At 34.6% G+C, this 21,946-nt stretch overlaps 1 protein-coding gene across 1 annotated transcript in view; it reads right to left on the reverse strand.

Moving 5' to 3' along the window:
* Positions 1–1,848: 1,848 nt before the first annotated feature.
* SLC1A2 (solute carrier family 1 member 2) overlaps positions 1,849–21,946 on the reverse strand; it is a 95,215-nt gene continuing 75,117 nt past the window's right edge. The window contains exons 8-11 of the mRNA XM_087719753.1: positions 19,493–19,687; positions 18,252–18,386; positions 13,138–13,369; positions 1,849–10,016 (exon numbers count right to left, since the gene is read on the reverse strand). Of these exons, the coding sequence (XP_087575879.1) occupies positions 9,942–10,016; positions 13,138–13,369; positions 18,252–18,386; positions 19,493–19,687 (637 nt within the window). The 3' untranslated portion in view covers positions 1,849–9,941. The remainder of the gene's footprint in view (positions 10,017–13,137; positions 13,370–18,251; positions 18,387–19,492; positions 19,688–21,946) is intronic.

Consider the following 21,946-nt stretch of genomic DNA (forward strand, 5'->3'; position numbering starts at 1 on the left):
AGTTCTGTTCCCTTGAAAACATGCCACTGGTTGAAATTCAGCCGGGATTATCTATACACAGAACAAGTACCTTTAGTACAATGTACTGTATCCGCCTGCCAAGTTTTCAGAAATATGATATGGAAGGTTGTAGAAAATGTTTATGTTGTTTGTGTGTGTGCATTATTGAGTGTTTTCAATCATGTTATGCTTTTTAGTAATAAGTTAGATATAGAAAATATAGACTTATATAGATTAATATAGATCTTATTTTGGAATCCACTCTGATCAATTAGGTAATCAGATATAAGAAACAATTGTTTGAACTTTTATTGGATTGTTTTTCAGTCTGAAAGAATTCATAGAATATAATTGTCATCCCATATGTGATTAAGTTAAGGAAACTACTGTCAGCTACCACACATTCCATTTAAATTACAATATAATAATTGGTGCCATATACTTCTTTGCCAAAGATGTTGAATAAAACTTTGAACCCTACTTTCACCCAGTTTACATGACAAACTAAAATTTCCTTTTAATCAGAAATACTGCTTCTGATTCCTAGCAACATATTCTTCTGTGGGTTTTTGATATTTGAACCAGCTTCTCTTGTAAATTACCTGGCTACATAAATCAGAACTGCATGGGGAAATGAATTTCATTGGGTTTTTTTATACTGAATTTTATATTTCAGAAAGTGATTTGAAACATAACCTTGATAAACTGGACCAATATTGAATGGATCAGCCCACTACAAAAATGGAATGTAGTGAACAACTAACACATGGTCCTTAATGGGTCTTCGACCACACGAAAAAAAGCATGCAAAGGATATATCAGGGTTCTGCCTAGAATCCAGTTATCTAGATCAAGGGTCCCCAACCACCAATCTGGACCATGACTGGTCTGTGGTATGCCAGAAACTGGTCTATGCAAATGAGTGAAGCCCCAACACTTAGGATGCAGATAGCATGCAAAACCATGCCCCCCCCCCAGTCCACAGAAAAAACTCTCTCCATGGAACTGGTCTATGGTGCCCCAAGGGTTGGGGCCACTGCTCTAGTTGACTTTGATGAGAAACTAAAAGGATTGATAATAAAATTTGCAGATTACACAAAGCTGGAAGACTTTCTAATACCCCAGATAACTCGGTCAAGCTTCAAAAGGATTTCGATAGGCTTGAACATTGACCCTATCCAATAGAATGTTATTCAATAAATAAAAATGTAACAAACTTCTTCATTGGGCAGGAAAAAAACAGATGCACAGGTACAGGTAGACCTTGACTTACAAGAGTTCAAAGTTGCAATATATCTGAAAAAACTGACTTCTGATCATTTTTACACTTGCAACCATTGCAGCATCCCCATGGCCATGTAATCAAAATTTGGATGCTTAGTGTACTAATTTAGTTTTACAAAATGAACAAGACTGATTAATATAAGCAATTTCTACCATGAACCATTTTCTTCAGAAGTAACTATTCTCCCACTTTTAGATGCTATGGCCAATGTTGGTCTAGTAGACAATGGGCAGAGATACTTTTTTTTTTCCATGGGCAGCTTTTCTGCATTAAACACAGGCACACAAACACATACACAAATTTGGAAGCATAACTAAAATTATTTTATCAGAAAAGCTTCACTGTTTAAAGAAGTGCATGGATGAACAGAAATCTGTAGAAGCTAATCTAACACAAATGTGAAAGTAGCTCTGTTAGTTTGATTTGTCAATCATTGGCAAATTAGCATACATATATCAAATAAACACTTGCTACTGGACTGTAACTCTTCATACATCCTCCCATCACATATTCTCTCTAGAGCTTGCAAGTAAATAGATATACTCACATTGATTCTATCCATGAAAATTATGAATTCACATTTATTGATGATATGTACATAAAAAAATCCAACATTTAGTGAAATATTGTTTTTGCTGATTATTTCCAGTATATAAAGAATGTCCAGTTTTGTTTTATATACAAGTTACAGAAATCAGTTCACAGAAAAAGAAAATAATTGCTAAAGGATAAAGATAAGAACTATGAAAAGTACTTAGTAAACAAGTCATTGCTACTGTAGTAAATAATCAACATTAATAGAAAGATTTAGCATTTCCATATATTAGATTTTACACAAAATGGCATAGATATTATACAATACACCATTTCATTTTTCAGATGAATATTTTTAATTACAGTCAAAGCCATGTTTGTGCTTTCTTTTGTATGTAAGGTGACCCACCAACAATGCAGTCTAAGAGGTCATGTGCACAAGATCCATGATTTCAAGAGATCATAACCACAATAATTCCCCCTTAGCTGAATATATCTGCAGAGCTTGGAATTGAGTGGATCTCCTCTTTCTATGCATAATTATATGGTATCCATGCATTCAAGAACTACAGAAGCAAAATAATGTAACAATGGGCAATAACTAGATTCAGTTTACAACTGAAAAACTCTTCCTGGTTCTCTTAAGAAAGAGGAATAGTTATAACCTAGTTCTTCAGCCTTGCTTGCCAATCTTAGTGACTTTAAGACATGTGGCCTTCAATTCCCATAATCTCCCAGCTATGGTGACCATTATCAGGAATTCTAGAAATTGAAGTCTACACATCTCAAGCTTCCGGGGTTAGGAACACTGCTCTAGAGAATTTAAGACAGGCAGTAAGTAATTTGATTCAGGGTTACCATGAATTATATTTAAATTTTTGTATTATAAAATGTAAAGCATGAAATGAATCTTGCCTGCTACTGCATTGCAGTAGCTTTTTTGCTGGGACTTAGAACTACAGATCATGTTTGTCCAGCTCATAAATGAAATTTGGGGAACTTTTGTTCCTTTTTCCGAATCTGGATTAGTCTGATTTGAACTTTATATAAAGCCTCCTTTTTTTCAAATAACAGTCTCTAAAAAGCATATTTTATATAATAATTTTATCTCAATCATTTATTTTCACGTGATCTATTAACACTGGATTATGAACAAGTAAAAGAATGCACTTCAAAAAGAAGTCTGTCTTTTCTCATACTACCTTGAATTTGGATTTATTACTGTGGTCAGCGAAGAAATGAAAAATGAACATTTGAGGAATCTTGAAGGGTTAGATCACCATCATGTCCTGGTTGAGAAGCAAAAGCTGAGACTGCAGTTTCAAAAGGTGTAAACAGCGTTCAAAATAAAAGATATTTTTTTTGCAAGGGATCAACACATTGATGGTTGCAATGATTTATTAACATCTATCTTTATATCTTTTCTGTATCGTATACAGAAAAATACATAATCAACTCAATATAATACTGTGCTTATTTCATTAAAGTAGCAGTGCTATTGCAATCACAGCGCAACATCAGACAGTCATTCACATTCACTAAGTGCCAGGGATTGGTATACATACACTCACATGCATGCTGCTTGTTTAGATATATAAAGACAAGTACTAACATATTTACAATAACCTGGCTGGAATACAAGGGTTATAACAATTATTTAAACACAATTATACTGCTTACACCACTATATAGCAATGGGTAGCAGATTATGGCAATTTTGCTGTTAAGCATCTGGAAATGGAAATACCAATATAGCAGCCAAAGCCAGCCAACTTAATCCAATCTATTTTCAAACACATTACTATAAATTTCTATTCCAGCAGAGTTGAAGTTAAATTAAATTAAATTAAAATACCAACTATTAATACGGTATACACAATTTCACTGAAATTACACCAAGATAAACTACATTATCTACAGAAAGTGCGGGGAGGCACTATTCTTCATGCGGAAAACAACGCATCAAAACTTTATAAGAGCATCATGCTTTGATAGGTAATACTAGCGTTTTATCTTACGAGTTGTGTTTAATTCTAATTACGAGAATATTTGAAAACTCTGCTTTAAAATAGAGGAGTATTACAAAATAAGATCACAATAATGTACTGCCCCTACCTACTGTACAGATATTCATTCATTTGCAGGTCATACATGACAGGTTGCACAAGTTACATATATACCTGTTTCATAGAGTCAATTGTTACTGTAGGTTTCGCCTCTTCAATTTTGTGCAGCCGTATGCTAAAAGGGGCAGAGCCTGACTCATATTCAAACTATAATTTGGGTTTTAAAAATTTATTTGCTCTCTCAATGTGCTTGGATAATAACAAGGCATTAGCAATATAGGTATTTTGTAATTAACTGTTAATAAAGGAAGAAAAACAGATTTCGATAATTATGGTGAAAAAATATATTGCTTGCTTTTTTATTTTATAAATGTTTTAAAAATTAGGAGGTATTTATATATGTGCTATTCAGTTGATATAATCCCCTAAAGAATGTAGTTTGGTCCTTTTGTAGAAAGGCAAAGATGTGAGATCAAATGCTGCAGTTCCTTATACATTTTGAACTTATGTAGCTTTAATTTTTGTCTTTGTATATCTCAACAAAATGTATCTAAAAACTAGAACAGTTTGAACCAACAGAGTTCATTAGTAGCTTAACAAATAATTCCTGGTGTCAGTAATCTTTTTTCATTCAATCGTTAGGCAAATACTATATCTTAATACTGTTTGAGAAGATAACATTTCTCTCTGTCAGTATGGGATGTGAAGTGTCACATTACTGAAGAAACGCAACCATTAAACATTGATTTGGGAATTTGGTACATAAACAAAACAGACACTTCATTCTGTCCGCATCATCATTTCCATGGAAGACCTACCAAACTCATGAAATGCTATTTGATGCAAATCTTGGACACCAAGTTGAGCCTTACTGACTCTGGGCATAAATAGATTAGGGTTTTTCCCCCCTTCAAAAGCTGTAACCCTAAAGTATATGGATTTTGTAAATTAATTCCATTGAAAATAATGGCAAGTAAGTACATTAAAACAAAATATATTCTGAATCAGAATATTTATCTGTAGGGTAGAGACATTCTGGAATTATCCTGGTAAAAAACAAGCTAAGTATAAAAAAAAGGCTCAATCTCAAATCTATATTAATACTGTAATAGTGTTCCATAATGAACTGTAGCATAAAGACACCTTTAACTTCCATTTGTGCTTTGCTTAAAGTTATAAAATTTAAAGAGTTATGTTAATTTAACATAACATAACAGTGGCTGGTTTCATCTGTCACACAAGTCATAGTTTATTTTAACCATGGTTTGTGGAACAAGCTGTAGTGGCCTGCTTTATATAATTCTCAGCTATAAATCATGGTTTGCAAGCCTCAAGAGCTGAGTTCGTATGTTGTGCTAGGTCAAAACCAACCCACTGATACAATGGCTTAATGTGTTGCATGAACCCAGTCACAAATCTCATTTATCAGAGTTTGTTACAAAAGAATCTTCCTTAAAAGGATTATACCTTTTTTTCTTGCTTGCTTATATGGTTGTATAATAAAATAACTGTCTGCAACTGGTATAAGAAAATAACCTCTGCAAAATGTTTGTAAATTACAGATGCCAGAAATAAGTTAATTCATTCTACAGTGTATATCAGGGTTGCAGAAGAATAAATGGCTAAATTAGAATAAGGAGAAATACACCTCATGCATTCCATAAATTACCATTCATGCATTAGGAAGGAAGGAAGATTTTGTTACAGTGGTCAACAGAAAATTGAAGAAGCAGCTTTGAAATAAAGATAATGGAATGTTGAGATATAGCACTGATTAAACCCACCCCATAGCTCTGAAAATAAAGTGTCAAAAGTTATAGCAAAATAAAATATAATTTTAAGAGGAAGTATTTAAGTTACATACAATACACTGTTTTCTAATGTGAAAGATTGGCATATCCTAAAATATGATTTACAGACCTTGCTTGAGGCAATCAGTGCTATATTGAATCTAATTCCAAGTGGCTTCCTTTTTTTCAGAAGAGCTCATTTTAAAAGATGGGAGTTTCCACATAGCTAAAAATTGTGGTTCTTCTGATTTTTAAAAAGTATTTTTAATAAAATATTACTCTAGCAGCCTGTGAATTGCAACATTAAACATGTGGATAAAGTTGGTTTAAAAAATGAGATCAGCAATAAACTTTCCTATTGTTTGGGGATGAGGATAGAGAGAATAAAAGATGGAAAAGCCATGTTTTTTAGATGTTGATGTGGCATTTTCAGACATCATACTTAATGGGTTACTGGCATGGGTCATTTTTTTAAATTTGGTTCTCTATTCCATCCTACATGTTCTGAGAATGAGAGAGGTCTGGATTCTGTAAATCCACAACATGCAAGTTCTCCAATGTATAACTTCAGGATTCTAATGATTCTGATTCTAATTCTCACCAGCATTTACATTTTCTTGGGTAAAACCCTATGGTATGAGATTTTCCTCTGTTAAGAGTTAACAAATAATTTCATGGAGTTATTAACTCAATTTAGAAGCATGCAATCAAAGGAATAGAATCATATGTGAATGGATTAGCCACCAATTAGCATTAGGCTTGGTGGAACAGCAGATGTATAAAAATGCAACCCTAGATGTAAGGTACATATTCTTACTATTTTGAATTCAGATTTGTCAAAGTTGCAGTGTCCATCTTCTCTGACTTTACAGAATCAGTCTCACTAGCAGGAGATACAATTTTGAAAAGTAAAGAGGATGCATATAAAAGAGAATTCCTGACATCCCACATTGCAGTGGGATGTGAAAGCCAGTTTTTTGGGGTTTGATAAAGATGTTTATATTAATCTTTTTGAGCAATGTTAAGAGAAATATAGATAGGTGAAAAATAAGTGCAAAACTACTCCTCATATGAAAGGACATTTTTAAAAGCTGAAGAGTATCTAGAGATTTGATCGTATCTACAAGTGAGGCAAAATGCATTTCAGCTTGCTAAAAAGATATTATTGATTTAAAAATGGGTTAAAAACAAATGTTTTCTCATGCATGCAAATATAATACTTTTTTTGTTAGCACTGCTGTAACTTACTTCAGCCTGGTTATAAAAAGTGGGGAGCATATAGTAGCACCATAGAGAAAACAAATGATCATTCTGTTGAACTCCATGAATCAAACAATACCAAGAGTGGAATTATGGGAAGATGTTCTCTTCAAGGTGGCCAGAATTTCTCAGGTTTGCAATGCCATTTCAAATAAATGGAATTTTGCTTGTTCAGGTCCCCCCTTTTATCTAACCAATCTACCTAATTATAAGCAAAGCTGGGTTTATAATGCAAATTAACAAATTGGACTTGAATGAAGTGCAAAGTGCTGGTGCAAAATTGTTTCCTACGGATGAAATTCCTAATTGTTTTCTTTTGTTGAGTTTCTAGGTAGCTATCACACGTCTTAATTGCACAGGCAAGAAATAAATTATTGCACATCAGGGATTACATTGCAGAAATGCTTAAGTATTATATGAATAGGTAATTATTAATCATGAATGTTACCAACAATGGGGGCATTACTATGGAGGAAAATCTTGACTACTGAGAAAAAAATATAGAATGCAATTGTTACTATACTTTGTATTTGCAAATGAAAAGCATGTTGACACAAACAGGCAACGTTTATAAACTAGCATTGCAGAATCCTTCTGCATCTTTCTTTTTGGAAATTCAGAAACTACGGTAGTTACCCTGGATAAAGAAGGTGGGATAATGGTTAAGGTTCCATTTTGTACTGTGAAATGGAAAGACTGTGGACAGTTAAATTTGTTGGTTACCACAGCAGAATACAGAGCATTAGAATTCATTCAGGAATCAAATGCTGAGCATGATTGGTCACCTCTCCTTGTTATATTGTTTGGTAAGCCATGTATCTAAAAAACATGTAGGACTTTAATTATAAGGCCAAATTGACTTTTTTGATATCCCCATGAATATCCCTGATTGTAAATAAAGTGTGGCTTTGTTTTTAAGAACCAGAAATTCCCTGAGTTATGAAATGTCCAAAAATGTTTTCCCAAATACCACACTGGGCTTTTTTTTTTCTTATGTAAAATGTCAGAAATCTCTAATTGCAAAATTGCAATTTCTTCTTATTTTAATTTGAGAGCTTCCTTCTCAGTGTGTTTTGAAAGGAACCCATGACATTTTCAATTTGCATGTCACAAATTGTCCCCCTGTAAAGGAACCTATGCTTACGTTAGTTGTCAGTGCTTCGCTTCTTCAAAGTGAAGGGGAAATATAATGTGACACTGAGCACAAACATATCTGTTTTTAGTGACTAAGAAAATCCTAAAAGGCGCTTCAGTGTAGATTTCTCATGACAAAAATTGCGCCAACATGTGATAGCCACAAATGCACTTCTCCATAAGGACTATGTGCTCGTCTGTGTAAAATTTAAGAGTTCTCTTTTTTCCCTGTTAATACACGCAGAGACAATGTGCTAGACCTGACTTGAAAAGGAGATGTTAAGAGTTGTGCCTTCCTTATATCTATCCTGTGTTTTTTTTTTAATTAAATTATACTGCCTGCAGAGTTCACCAAAAGTAAGAGAAAGAGAAATATGAATGTGGATGTGGGAGTTACATCCAAACCTCTGCTCTCACCAGGGCCAATTATTTAATACTCTGGAACAAAAAGGAGAAATGTAGCTCTGTTTGATCTTTTCATATTTCTACAGAGAATAACACTAGCTTGAAAAGGCTATCAGCTATTAAATTGGCATCACTTTGCAAGAGTTGTTGTTCTGAAGTATTGGGGCAAAGAAATAATCACACGTTTAGTGCCATAGCAAATATTCCAGAGAAGTGAATTGATATTTGCCAAACTAATTATACTTAACACACTTTAGATTCAACATACTGGGTGGGAAGATATATAGTACTTACAGGAAAATCTTAGCCCTGCTTAAATAACTAACTGATGCAAGATGCTAAATATAACTTAGTTCTTCTTAGGAAAAGGAATGACAAAAGAGGAATGACTAGCAGATGATATCTTCCCTAAAAAGAAGCACTCTCAAATCACAACAAAGAAGCAGTAAGATATGATTGGGGAAAACAGAAGGGTGCATGCTGAGCAATTGGCATTGGGTTAGTTTCAGTATGATAAACTACTGCATTAGCATTCCTGTGATTTCTTGATGCTTTTCGATCCATACAAATATGACTATTTCCTGCTTTTATAGATTTATTAAGATTCTGCTAACTGTTGAATATCTTCTCAGGTTAAGTATGCATACTTCCTGGCATGGATTGTTAGCTGCGTAAACATGTCATTTGTTTAATTCCAGCGTCACAAATTTGCCTACTGCAAGGACATTCCACAGGGAAATGAACCCACAATCATAAATGTATCCAATTCAGTTGTGTAAAAACTGTATTCTGCCTTCTGATCTCAAAAAGGTTGACTGTTTATAGAACTAGAATGGAGAGATGAGGAATTTATCATTAAAAATACTTTGTTTTTTTGCATGTATTGGCATTCACTGGAGTTCGGAACTGGGATTCTTTTCTTTTTTTAGGTATATCACTTATTTTAAGACAGCTTGAAGAAAAGGGAATTGAAGAAAACCATATGCAAAGTAAAGCACATGAAAAGCATTGAAGAAATAATGTCTTACATTACATGTTCACTGTATTCAGTACGCATCAAGATACAGGTTCACAGGTATTCAGCAGGAGGGAGATTCTGCATGATGTACCCCTTACTTAATGCTAAATATTTAGTCCCTGAAGCAAATCAGCTATATTGTGCCTTTAAAAATCTTTCTTCTTTAAATTCCTACATTTTTTTCTGTTTTTCTGTTTGGAACAGAAGGAGGAAACCCAACCAAATATTTCTCTTACATCCAAACAAATTATAAAATAAAATGAATTATTTGGCCAAGAAACTAAAAGAGCAGAGACTTCACAAGACCATTGCTAAGTTTCGGTTAACAGCATTAAGTAAGCGCATTTCTATGCTAAATAAAAACAGTGGAAAATCTTGGATCTTGATATCTGCTTTACCAAAAGACAACTTCAGGGACTTATTCAAGATGGACCTGTAGATTTTCCATCTTATTTCTCATGTTTCCGATGTTCTTCTTCAACAGCATTGAAGTCTGCAGATTTGCCATTGGTTGCCAAGGTTACCTGAAAGTAATTATCATCAACACCTAGCTTAAAATCAAGGCACTTTTACAGAAAACATAATGAATTATGCAAATATCAATAGTTACAGAACTGACTGAGTATATTCGTACTTTAAAAATTTTTTTGTAGTGATTCAGTTCTGCCATTTCACTTTTTTAAAAAAAAAGTAATCTATTGAAAATACTAAAATTTACAGCACAAAATACAACGCAGAGAAAAACTGATAGCAGACTGATAGGCTATTTTTTTTGTACACAATCTATAAAAAATAGCAAAACAGTAAATTGAAGAATTAATTTTCCACAAGAGAATGACATCTTTCATTACTGGTGCATGTTAAAGGTACAGTTACAGTCAAGTCAAACAAGTATGGTATTAACAAGAGTGCATTTAATTTATTTCTGTTACATTTTAAAATTTAATAAAAATGATGGGAAGCCCAGAATGATGAAAACATTCTAGGGGAAACACTGATTAGCAAGCAATAGCCAGGTAATTGAAAAAAATACTTCCTGGCCATTTGATATCTTTTTACAGTTGTAATATCATAAACACAGCCAAAAAACCCCAAAGAGTAAATGTACTTTGAACTGATTAGAACTGAACTGGACCTTTACATCACAATTGCACAATTTTATCTACTTGTGCTTCCAACCTTACCTTTCATGTTTTGGTCCTCGGCTTCAAAAAAAAAAAGAACCTTACAAGACAAGGTTAATATTCCACATGATGGACAAATTAGATGCACAAAAACATTGGACATGAAAACATGAGGAATGCATTCACATTTGAAACAATTGCAATCCTTTCTTCTGATTACAAAGAGTAAAATACATGCATTAAAAACAATAAAGTTCACTTCATATTTGAAGTTGAAACTGTAGTTAGGTCAGAAAGAAAGATAAAATGTGACAATAAAAATACAAGGTTTTTGCCATGCAATTCATAAGTCAATATTGCTTGCCAATAAACTTATATTAGTTATACAGCACTACCAAGATAGGAAACCAATTAAATATTAAAAAGTCAAGATGAAAAATAATTGTATTAGTAAGTAAGTCAAGCACCAATAACAAAAACTGTTGACCAAATAATAAACTTGGATCCTGTTACAAATTTTCATATTCATGCATTCATTTTAGTGCTATTTCCTAATTTTTATCAGGGATGATACAGTTAAACATTTAATCACATTTGTATCCCATTCATTTCAACATGAACATCTTTAATATGTGCTCCACTGTCTGAATGACTGAAAGTTAAAAGTGATTAATTTTGGTGTAGTGTTCTTTTACACTTTATTTATATTTATACTTTATTATACTAATAATATTTTATAGTAGAAGTAGCTTAATGCCTATACCTGAAAAAATTCTGCTTAAATTGAGAACCAAACAATAGCGCTGTCATAATTTTTCTGTCTTGCAAACTGACATATGGATAAAATCTTCTGATCACAATAGATTTATGGATTGAAGCATAATTTTATTGTGTTTAAATGAAGAAGTTTTAGAAACTTAATATGACACAAAGCTTTCTGGGGCCATTCCCTCCTCCTCAGCTTTGAAACTGAAAACTAACTGGTGTGGATAAAAAAACTTAATGATTATGTAATTAAAACCATGGTTATATGTCAGCTTGGATAGGGAAAAAGGCAAAATCTGCATTGGGTTATCACAACTCAAACTATGTGAGTTACATAGAATAGTTGTCTCTAACATTAGGGTACAAGTATGAAAGTACATAGTTTGTATTGTGATTTCATAATGCACATTTTGTCATTTTCACATCAATTTTGGTTAGTAGTGGACATCTATGGCTGATTAGATATTAATAACAGAATCAGCCATTATCAGCCTAAATCTATAAAGATGAAGCTGTAGCTCAGCTAAAGAAAACACTGAATTCAGTTCTCCAGTCAAACCTTGAGTTGTTAGTAGTGACAACTGTGTTTTATTGTCCTTTCAACAAGCTAAGAAAATCATTAATTCATAAACTGACTTCCCTCTTTCTTCCCACTGTGACTGGAAGCATTCTCTTTCATTTTTGACTGATCACAATTTATTGTTTCATCTGAACCGTCAACAGTAACTAATACTAATTACTTGGGGTTGAGAAAAAGACAGTTTGTAATCTATGTTTTTAAACTAGTTTGTTGCAAACAAAACTTAGTTCATATTCTCTAATATTTTACTAGATTCAATTGCCACCTCAAATTGTGATTAATAAAATAAGATGTAGGAATTATTCCAAGAATCTTTATGACCCTATGGATTCCTGAAACTCAGTTCAATCTTGGTCAGGACAATTCTTGTTATAGCTTTCTCTTAACTCATGTTATTACTGACAGGATCAAACATAAACCACAAAATTGACTTGGTAATGATGACCAAAAATAACTCTGAAAGCAAGAACAAACATGCCTGGATTAGTGAGTTTCCACATATTAAGAAGTCCAACACATGTGCCTGTTATGGTATAATATGGAAAGCATTAATCTAAAATAATATTGGCTTTACATTTTGCTTGAGGCTCACTGTTTCTCAGCAGTTAACTGTCTTTCACATTAATCATCATACAACTTCTTAAATCTTTTTCTCAGTTAATTCAATTGTCTGTTGCATTGTATCATATCATATAGTATTTTTAAATTTATTTTGTGATGTTTTATGGCTGTGTATTGCTAAGCACTCAGTCTCATTAGGTTAAGGTGGATTATAAATTATAAATTCTATAAATAAATAAATTTTGAAGAAAAACAAATATTTTTGAAAGCAAACATAATTTGCCTCAAATGCATTATTTCATATTAATTAAATATTTTTTATATCACATGAATATTGAAATAGAAAATGAAGCCATATTCTTTCAGCATGGTGCTGCTTTCCATAATATATAATGAAACATGCTCTTGGTTGCAAACATTACATGCATCTTTAAGTTTAAACAAAATTGCAATAAATTAAACAAAATTAAAAGCAAATATACACATGTTGAACATTTTTAATGGGTGCCAGTTGTCTTATTACATTTTTTTTAAAAAAAGATAATTTTTTAAAGAAAAAGTTTGTACTGTGACTTGCTAAATGCAAGTCTCAATATCCATAAATGTGAAAGGTACCTTGCATTCATCTATTATGACAGAGTTGTGAGCTGTGTAAACACATTGGTTTGAGTTGTTTTCCCTGTGGTTTTTCAGATCATCATAAATTGACTGAGTCTTAGTCATTTCAATATCTTCATGTATCTTGTGGTGGGCATCAAGGTTTTCCAATTCTGCCTTGGATAGATGATAAACAATGCCAGCTCCAAAGGAGTCTCCTACTACGTTGACAGATGTTCTCATTCGATCTCTACAAAGAAAACAATGCCAAAAGATGGAAGACTTGAAGCACAAAGAATCAATTTACAGGAGACATCAGCGATCTTCCAAGTGTGATGGTAGTCAGAATCAATCTTGACCAAAGGCCAAGCTCTAACTTCGTTGCGATCGAAGGCAACCTATTAGGCTGATTTGCAATCCCCAATGTAGGAATGTTTACATAACAAGAGAAAAGGAGCAATGTAAAGTAGATTCCTATATTTTCTCAAAAAGCATTCCAGAAGTTGCAGCTAGTCATTAGTTAATTACAAAACTCCTTCATTTCAATTTCTCCCATTTTGGAAAAGAATACATTTTTATCTCTTTTGAACTTGGTTAATGTTAATGGTGAAACCTTTGATTAAGAAGGTAATGTATAAAAAGGTTCATCTAGAGCCGAGGTGGCACAGTGGTTAGAGTGCTGTACTGCAGCCACTCCAGCTGACTGTTATCTGCAGTTCGGCGGTTCAAATCTCACCAGCTCAGGGTTGACTCAGCCTTCCATCCTTCCGAGGTGAGTAAAATGAGGACCCAGACTGTGGGGGCAATAAGCTGACTCTGTAAACCGCTTAGAGTGGGCTGAAAGCCCTATGAAGTGGTATATAAGTCTAACTTCTATTGCTAACTGCTATTAAATGGAGCTAATTATTAGATAGCCAAGAAGAGCTCTTAAAAAGCCCTGAGAATTTATATATTTGCATTTATACTTTCCAAAACCTCTCCAAAATACTAGCTTCTGCTGTAATGTTTACCTGAACATCAGTCACTGAGACCCATCATTTCTTTATTATTTCCCTAGTATGATAGGCAATTTTGTTATGTCTACATTTCTGTAGGAAAAGTCATATGCATAGATTGAACACTGCACAAACACTGTTCAGAGCTGATCCACTGGAATCCAACTAACACTCAGGGCAATAGGTATACAGAACCTATGCAGAGCATATTTTGTCTAGAGCCAATTTGTTTCTCGAACGCATTTGTGATGGCACTTTCTAATTTTATTGTTTGTGAAGGAAATTATTTGAGAAGGACATCACAGCACATCTGTTTTTCTGAAAAGACACATTAATCATCAGACCACTTTTAGTTTTAGATTAGGTGGAAATATTTGATATGCCAGTAAGACTAGGAAATACTAGTAGATTATATGGAAAAACCTTCAGAAAAAGAAAGTTAAATGCTATCATAATTAAATAGGCCTTAAAAAAGACTAGCCAAATATAACTCTCCAATATATTTTTGATTTTTGCTGTCTAAGATTTTTCAAAATTTGTTCTTTCTTTATAACTCATCTGTTGGCTATTCATTCACTGGCTGAACTTCATCTTGATTTATGATTTGTACACTAACATTAAAATGCCATTTTACTAGGTATTCTCACAAATTTAGATTTTACGTGATGATAAATGGAAAAACAAAACAGATGTCCATACTAAATATGAGAGACAATTCATTTCCTCAGGCATTTCAGATGCAAAAACTGAACAATCAAGACTGTACAAGACTATTCTTATTTTTCTGTTTGTCAAAATATAAAATCCCTGTGCTGACAGAACTCTTATGATGTTTGCTTTGCTTTGTCAATTTCCCCTTTGTAAAATTCAGTTCTTGGCCACCACTAAGATAATGGATTAGTTCTTCTATGAAAAAAATAGCACTATTTTGTAAAGGCTGCATTTTAAAATAGGAATAGTGCAATTTGCTAATCTCTCTCTTTCTCTCCCCCTCCCCCAATTCATGCAGAACAGGAGAAATATATGTAATCTATTTTTACATTTTGTAGATCTCTTTTGCAAAATGATTCCGCAGCAATTTTGAGAACAAGTATATGCATACTAAAATCTAAGAATTAAGTATGAAGTGGCCAGTGCTACATATCACATTGTATTTAGGTGTATAATTCAAACCAGGCTGATAAAGTTCACTAATCCATTTTAATTAGCTCATGATTATTGGCCAAAGGCTTTTATTTGCTAGTACTAAAAAGCCTGGATATCGGGTAGACTATTCATTGCATAAATACAAATATCAGATCATTCAAACCAACTAGAAAACCAACTAGGGGGAATAAAAAACTTCAGTCAAGTTTTATGCTGTTGGTTTTTTTTAAAAAAAGTGAGGAAATCAGTAGCTTCGTTTGTAGCCACTTAGGTTTACTAGAACAAACATGGCTTTTTCATGTGAGATTCATTGAAATAGGAAATTTTCCCTCCCCGTAAAAAGGAATTTAAAAAACAATGTGCCATCTCTGAAAGTACAGTCAGTCTAAAAAGGTGTATAAATAATCTTGAAGTTTCTCTCAATAACAGATCAGCCCTGCTGTCACTAAAGCCTGTTCAAGATCTCAAGCTTCCTTTGCTCTGCCTGACCTTTTCTATAAAGATGACATGACAGGATTGCTTCAGGGGACACGTAGGTTAAACCACAGCATTACTCAATATTTGAGAAAGATCAGGCATCACAATGTAAACTCCAGTCTTTCCTGCCCAGTGTGCCTGGTCTCCTCCATAGGTGAATTATGGCTATGAAGTTCTCTCCATTTAGAAGAGGACTGTTTTAACAAGTAACATTGCTTAAAATTACATTTCCTTGAACAAGAAAGCAAACAATCACCAACATCAGTTTAACATCCTCTCACCGCCTGTCAGCCTTTGTTCTTTTCTGCTTCAATATAAACATGCCCTTAAAATATAAACCCAATATTTGTAGGTATCTATCTACAAATAGATGTACCTATCTACATCAGGTGCAATTTTCCCTTGGGTTGCTTTCTATTAACTATTAAATTGCATGTACTGTTTCCTATCTACAATAATATTTTATTTAATGTCATTTATTTAAATACTACCTTTATGATTTTTTATAAATAATTCAAGGCAGAAAGCATACCCACTATTCTATATTGCACAGGAACAACCTTGTGAGGTGGATTGGACTGAGAAAGAATGTTTGGCCTGAAATTTCCCAGCTGGTAAAAGTAAAGGTTCCCCTTGCACATATGTGCTAGTTGTTCCCAACTCTAGGGGGCGGTGCTCATCTACGTTTCAAAGCCAACAAGCCAGCACTATCTAAAGATGTCTCCATGGTCACGTGGCTGGCATGACTAAACGGCAAAGCCGCAAAGAATGCTGTTACCTTCCTACCAAAAGTAGTCCCTATTTTTCTACTTGCATTTTTACATGCTTTCAAACTGCTAGGTTGGCAGAAGCTGGGACAATTAACGGGAGTTCACTCCGTTATGCGGTGCTAGGCATTTGAAGCGGTGAACTGCCAACCTTCTGATTAACAAGCTCATCGTCTTAGCCACTGAGCCACCGCTTTTATACTTTTTATACTGGCTTTTTTACCAATACAGGATTATTTTTTTACCTTTTGACCCAGAAGATAGGAATGAGGTTGAAATTTGATTAAACTAGTTGTTAGAGCATCTTTTTTCTAAAGCATTACAGCATTATAGTTTTTGTTTAGTGACTGTAACTGGAACCAGAAACTTGGTTGTTAAAGAAAGCAGTCACTAAATGAAACTCAGGTGATTGAGAAATGTGCTTACAATTTTGTTTCATACTTTTCCTTTGCTTTATAAACTCAGAAGGATACAACTTGAAACAGAACCCAAACAATGGAGAAATGGGGGTTTCTGAAACTCAATTCACAAAGAAGTTGGGTAAAAAGGACAAATCTTATAGCGGTTTCCCCCCACTTCCCTGATTTTTGGGATGCTCACCCCAGCACTGTGATAATTAGCAGGAAGAGAATTGATGTTTGTATTAGATTCATTGGAGAGAAAAGGATGAGAAGAGAGTAATCAGGTACATAATGGGGAATGTACACTGAAAGAAATGCATTATTGCTGGCTATTTGCCTTGCACACTGAGTTTATGAGTCAGATCCTGCTTAGGTAGCAAAAAAGTTTCAGTGTGATATTGAATAGGATCTTATCAGAGTCATACAGCAACCTACTTAATGGCTGGTTCTCAAGCTGTCACAGCATCCCTAAGGCCCCGTGATTTCCATTCTAGAGGTCCAGAGGTTATAATCAACTAATTAAGGTCAAAGAGCTGAGCTTGTTAACTTGTAGGTAGCACTTTGGGGGATTCACTTCGGGGGGGAGGGAGGAAAGTAGCTCATGAAGAGATAGCTTATTTAAGCAATCTCTCCACTCTATGAGGTGGTGGAGAAATTTTAAACAGGTTAGGCATACAAAAATGTGTACTGGCATGTGACTGAGACAGAGTCATAAATTAGCACATTTGTCACTAAGTTACTTTTTTATCGTCATCATAACTGCAAACAGTTGATGTCCAAGGCAATTGCTAAACAATGACATGAGTCTACAGGACTTTTTGTGATAGAACTCATCCTACTTTCTTAACTTTTAATATCTAGGGTATGGAATGTTTTCCCCCTTTTCCTCCCAGGAGAACTGTACAGCATCAATACTAACGTCTTCTTGGTGTCAGATGAATATCTCATATGATCAACTGCAATAGGCTGTTAATCAAGTGACTGTTTTATCGTCCCACTGGCTGATATTATTCTGTCCTCTCTTGCTGCCTCTGCAGTTTTAACATTTTAGCACTGTGTTTTAATTATCAGCTTGTCTTGTTTATTGCTACAATACATAAGTCATTTTCAGTGTTTTTAAATGGTGTGTGTGTGTGTTGGGGTGAGAAGAAATATGCCAAGATCAAATCCTTCAGGACCACTAAATACATGGTGAGTGTCCATAGACGCTTCTAATCAGAAGTTGATGAGATTAGAAGCTTGCTCAAAAAGTAAACAGAAAATGCTGCATCATTGTCCTGACTTTTGGGGAAAAAATAACCTCTGTAAAGCAAAAATGGAGACGATCTAGTGACAGCCTTACGTACAAGAGCCAATCTACCGCCACAAGTAAGCTTATATCCTGGGTGGGAAGTCCTACTGCAGTGAGGATAAGAAGCATGGTCACCAGTCCCGCACTAGGTATACTTGCAGCTCCAACACTGGCAAGAGTGGCTGTCAAACTGTAAAACAAAACATGTCGGTTTATTTAATACAGGAATTGTGCAAACATGGACTCTGGTTATTATCGTCTAAAAATAATGTAACTTTTGACTCACAAAAGTTCATTTAGGGACCATTTGAAGTTATAATGATTCTGAAAAATGTGCTTTATGACCATTTTTAACACTTATGATCCTTACAGCATCCCTATGGTCACATGATCAAAATTCAGATGCTTGGCAACTGGTTCCCACTTATGATGACTGCAATGACCTGGGGTTATGTGATCATCTTTTATGGCCTTCTGACAAGCAAAGTCAATGGGAAAGCCAGGTTTACTTAACAAGCATGCTACTAACTTACAGTAACAACTGCAGTGGAAAGAAAGGTCATGAAATGGGGCAAAATTCACTTAACAAATGTCTCGCTTAACAACAGAAATTTTAGGTCAATCGTGGTCATACGTCAAGGACCACCTGTACTTTAGTCAACACACTGCACACTCCACAACTCTGATCTGTGATGTTCCTCACATTTCCAAAGAGAACTGCTTTCTACTGGCAAATGGATAGACTTGGACCCAATCCATTTTGCAACCTTCCCTGCTGGCTTCCCACAACTACAGTCAATGGGGAAGCCAAAAGGAAATCAAAAGCCATGATAATGTAAGATGTTAATGACAGTAACTGGGGAGTGCTGGATGCAGTCACATGACATTGCGCTTTAGGAACACATCACTTAGTAATAGAAATTAACATGTCCATTAGTTCATTTTCAAAAACATTTCCCCCCATTACATTCTTGTTAATTACTCTGACATTAAACATGTGATTCTTTTAAGTTTAGACAATTGGACCTTCCCTGGTTTTTCTATTTACTATCAATATGGTGAAAAATCATGCTTACTGTTTAGCATCAGATAAACGATGGCTATCAGACTGCCTGTATTTGCATATAAATGGTGAAACTGGAAAACAGCTCCTTTCATTTCTTGTTATGATGGAAATGGAAACTTTGTATAGATTCTGAGCATGAGTAAAGGCTAGCATGTGCTTCCAAATGTAAATCATTTTGCAATATTTAAGGCTGGGATATCATTTTTTTTTTACCAACCCCAATAGATTACCTGACAGTGACTATCTGTCCGCCGTCCAAATTAATGCCATTCATCTGTGCTATGAAGATGGCAGCCACTGCTTCATAAAGGGCAGTTCCATCCATATTAATTGTGGCTCCAACGGGCAAGACAAACCTTGTCACACGCTTATCAATGCCCAAATTTTCTTCCAAGCAGCGAAAAGTAACAGGCAAGGTACCAGCACTGAAGGACCAAGGAAAATAAATGATTTTATTTTGTTATTTTAAACATTTGAATAATAGCTTAACTCAACCTGATTCTGGGCAGTCTACAAAAAACAGTAAACAAAATACAAAAGAAAAATGAATTCTATAACTGAACCAATAAGCAATTAAATAGTGGTACAGTGGTTAGGATGCAGTACTGCAGGCTACTTCTGCTGACTGTCGGCAGTTCGAATCTCACCAGGCTCAAGGTTGACTCACCCTTCACCCTTCCGAAGTTGGCAAAATGTAAACTATTTAGAGAGAGATGTAAAGCCCTATGAAGTGGTATATAAGTCTAAGTGCTATTGCTATCTCCACTAAATGGGAGCTCTGCTCTTCCTGATCCAACCATATATTGGGTTAACTATTAATTATCTTTCCAAAAGCTTGCAGGATTGGAGCCAATGGTATGTCAGCAAGGAAACATTATTCCAAACAACAAAATTGCCACAAAGAAGGCATGTTTCCTGGATTCCACAAGATGACTGATGAAGTGTGACATAGTTGAGGAATGCTCATAACTATCTATATTGTTGCATTCTGTAATCTTTGGATCAAGGGCTGTCCCATGTAGAGTATCGTGCAATAATCCAACCAGGAGGTGACTAACGGAAGTAGGACTGAAAGGAGGACCTTCCAATATAAGAACGACTACAAGTTGGCATCCAAGATTAAGTAATTCAAAAGCCCTATGGCCACAACTGCTATCTGTTCAACAAGGAGAACCCCAAAATTGCACCCTGAATCTGAGCAGAACAGTGATTCATCCAGAATCAATTATGAAATACCTCAGGTTCCAACTCTGTGTGCTCACAGACTGTGTGATCTTGGTATGACTGAGAAGAACTTCTAAATACTGAGACAGAACCTTGATAGTTTTACTTGGTTCGCTGGAGGACAATATACAACTGACATATACAATTGAGAATCAGCAGCATACTGATGATACTGCACCAAATATATCTTCGTGTAATTAAAAACATTAATTCTGATTACATGTTATTATCTGACAGTGCAATATCAGCCAGGGCTCTCCAATGCACAAGTTAACTCTGTTCATCTACTCTAGAAACTTATACATTTTGAGTGAAGCTTTTCAGTGATGGGACAAAACTTGACCACTAAGGTTTCATAACTCTAGGGTGGCTTGAGTTATTCTTGGAACTATTCCAACAACTTATTTGGTTCCAGGTTGTCCAAACAATTCAGCCTCAGGTACCAGCAATGAATATTCTTTCTCTAAGTATAGAATTCAACTGAGCAAAACACAAAAAGATCTGGCTAGATGATAACATATTATCCTTAAAATGTGGCTATTATTAAAGGAAGAGTTTTCTCACTTTTCGATGACAAAAGGAAAATGTTCATCCATCGGTAATCTCCATCCAAAAACTTTCAGATCCAATCTTGCTTAGTTTTTTTGTGAACAGTTAACCTCAACTAGATAGAGCTGTGTAAAACTTTTGAAGGGTTTGTTGGTGCAAGAGAAGTTCCTCTTTTTGTAATATGAAAGCAATTCTGTCCTCCAGAAAGCTTGGTGTGTCTTTCCCAGCTTGTCTGCACATATATGCGCATGTATATAGAACTATGTACTTGAAACTCTGGTGAAGTGAAGTGGATATGAAGGCATGCACATATTATGCAAAGCGAACTTCAGAAGGTTCCTTTGGGAAATAGGTGATTCAACATTACAAAGAGACACACTTCACTCATGCCAAAACCTTTTGTGAAACAATTCTTCAAATTCCTCCACATTCCAGTTTAAATTGCAATTGTTAGATAAGCAAAAATGCCAATTAGGAGGCATGGTTGGTAGCAGCTACATTCAGTATCTAGTGTTCCGTTTATTTGGCACCATTTAAACATGGACAAATCATCATGGATTTTGATATACCGTTTTTCCTCCAGTTACCCACATATTCTTTTTATAGGGGACATAAACAAAATATGAAGTAACATGCTGAGAATTAGCTTTACTTCTAAAATGAGAACAGTTACAAATGTATTGATCAATCAAATATTCATCCCATAGGCATTCCTTCCTCTATGTTCTGTATCTCTTCTGATTATATTGGAAAGGAAAAAATTCACAGCAGACATTATGGAGATTCAAATAACTCATAAACATGCCCCAACCACGAAATGATTAATCCTTCCAGTGCCTAAAAGAAATACTTTGCTTTGATAATAACAGTATTTTCCAATAATGCAGCTAAAGAAGATGGAAAAATATCTT

Source organism: Thamnophis sirtalis, unplaced genomic scaffold (genome assembly GCF_051295495.1).
Source record: "Thamnophis sirtalis isolate CommonGarterSnake01/CBP01778 unplaced genomic scaffold, rThaSir2_p1.2 scaffold_1, whole genome shotgun sequence".
NCBI classification, from domain to species: Eukaryota; Metazoa; Chordata; class Lepidosauria; order Squamata; family Natricidae; genus Thamnophis; species Thamnophis sirtalis.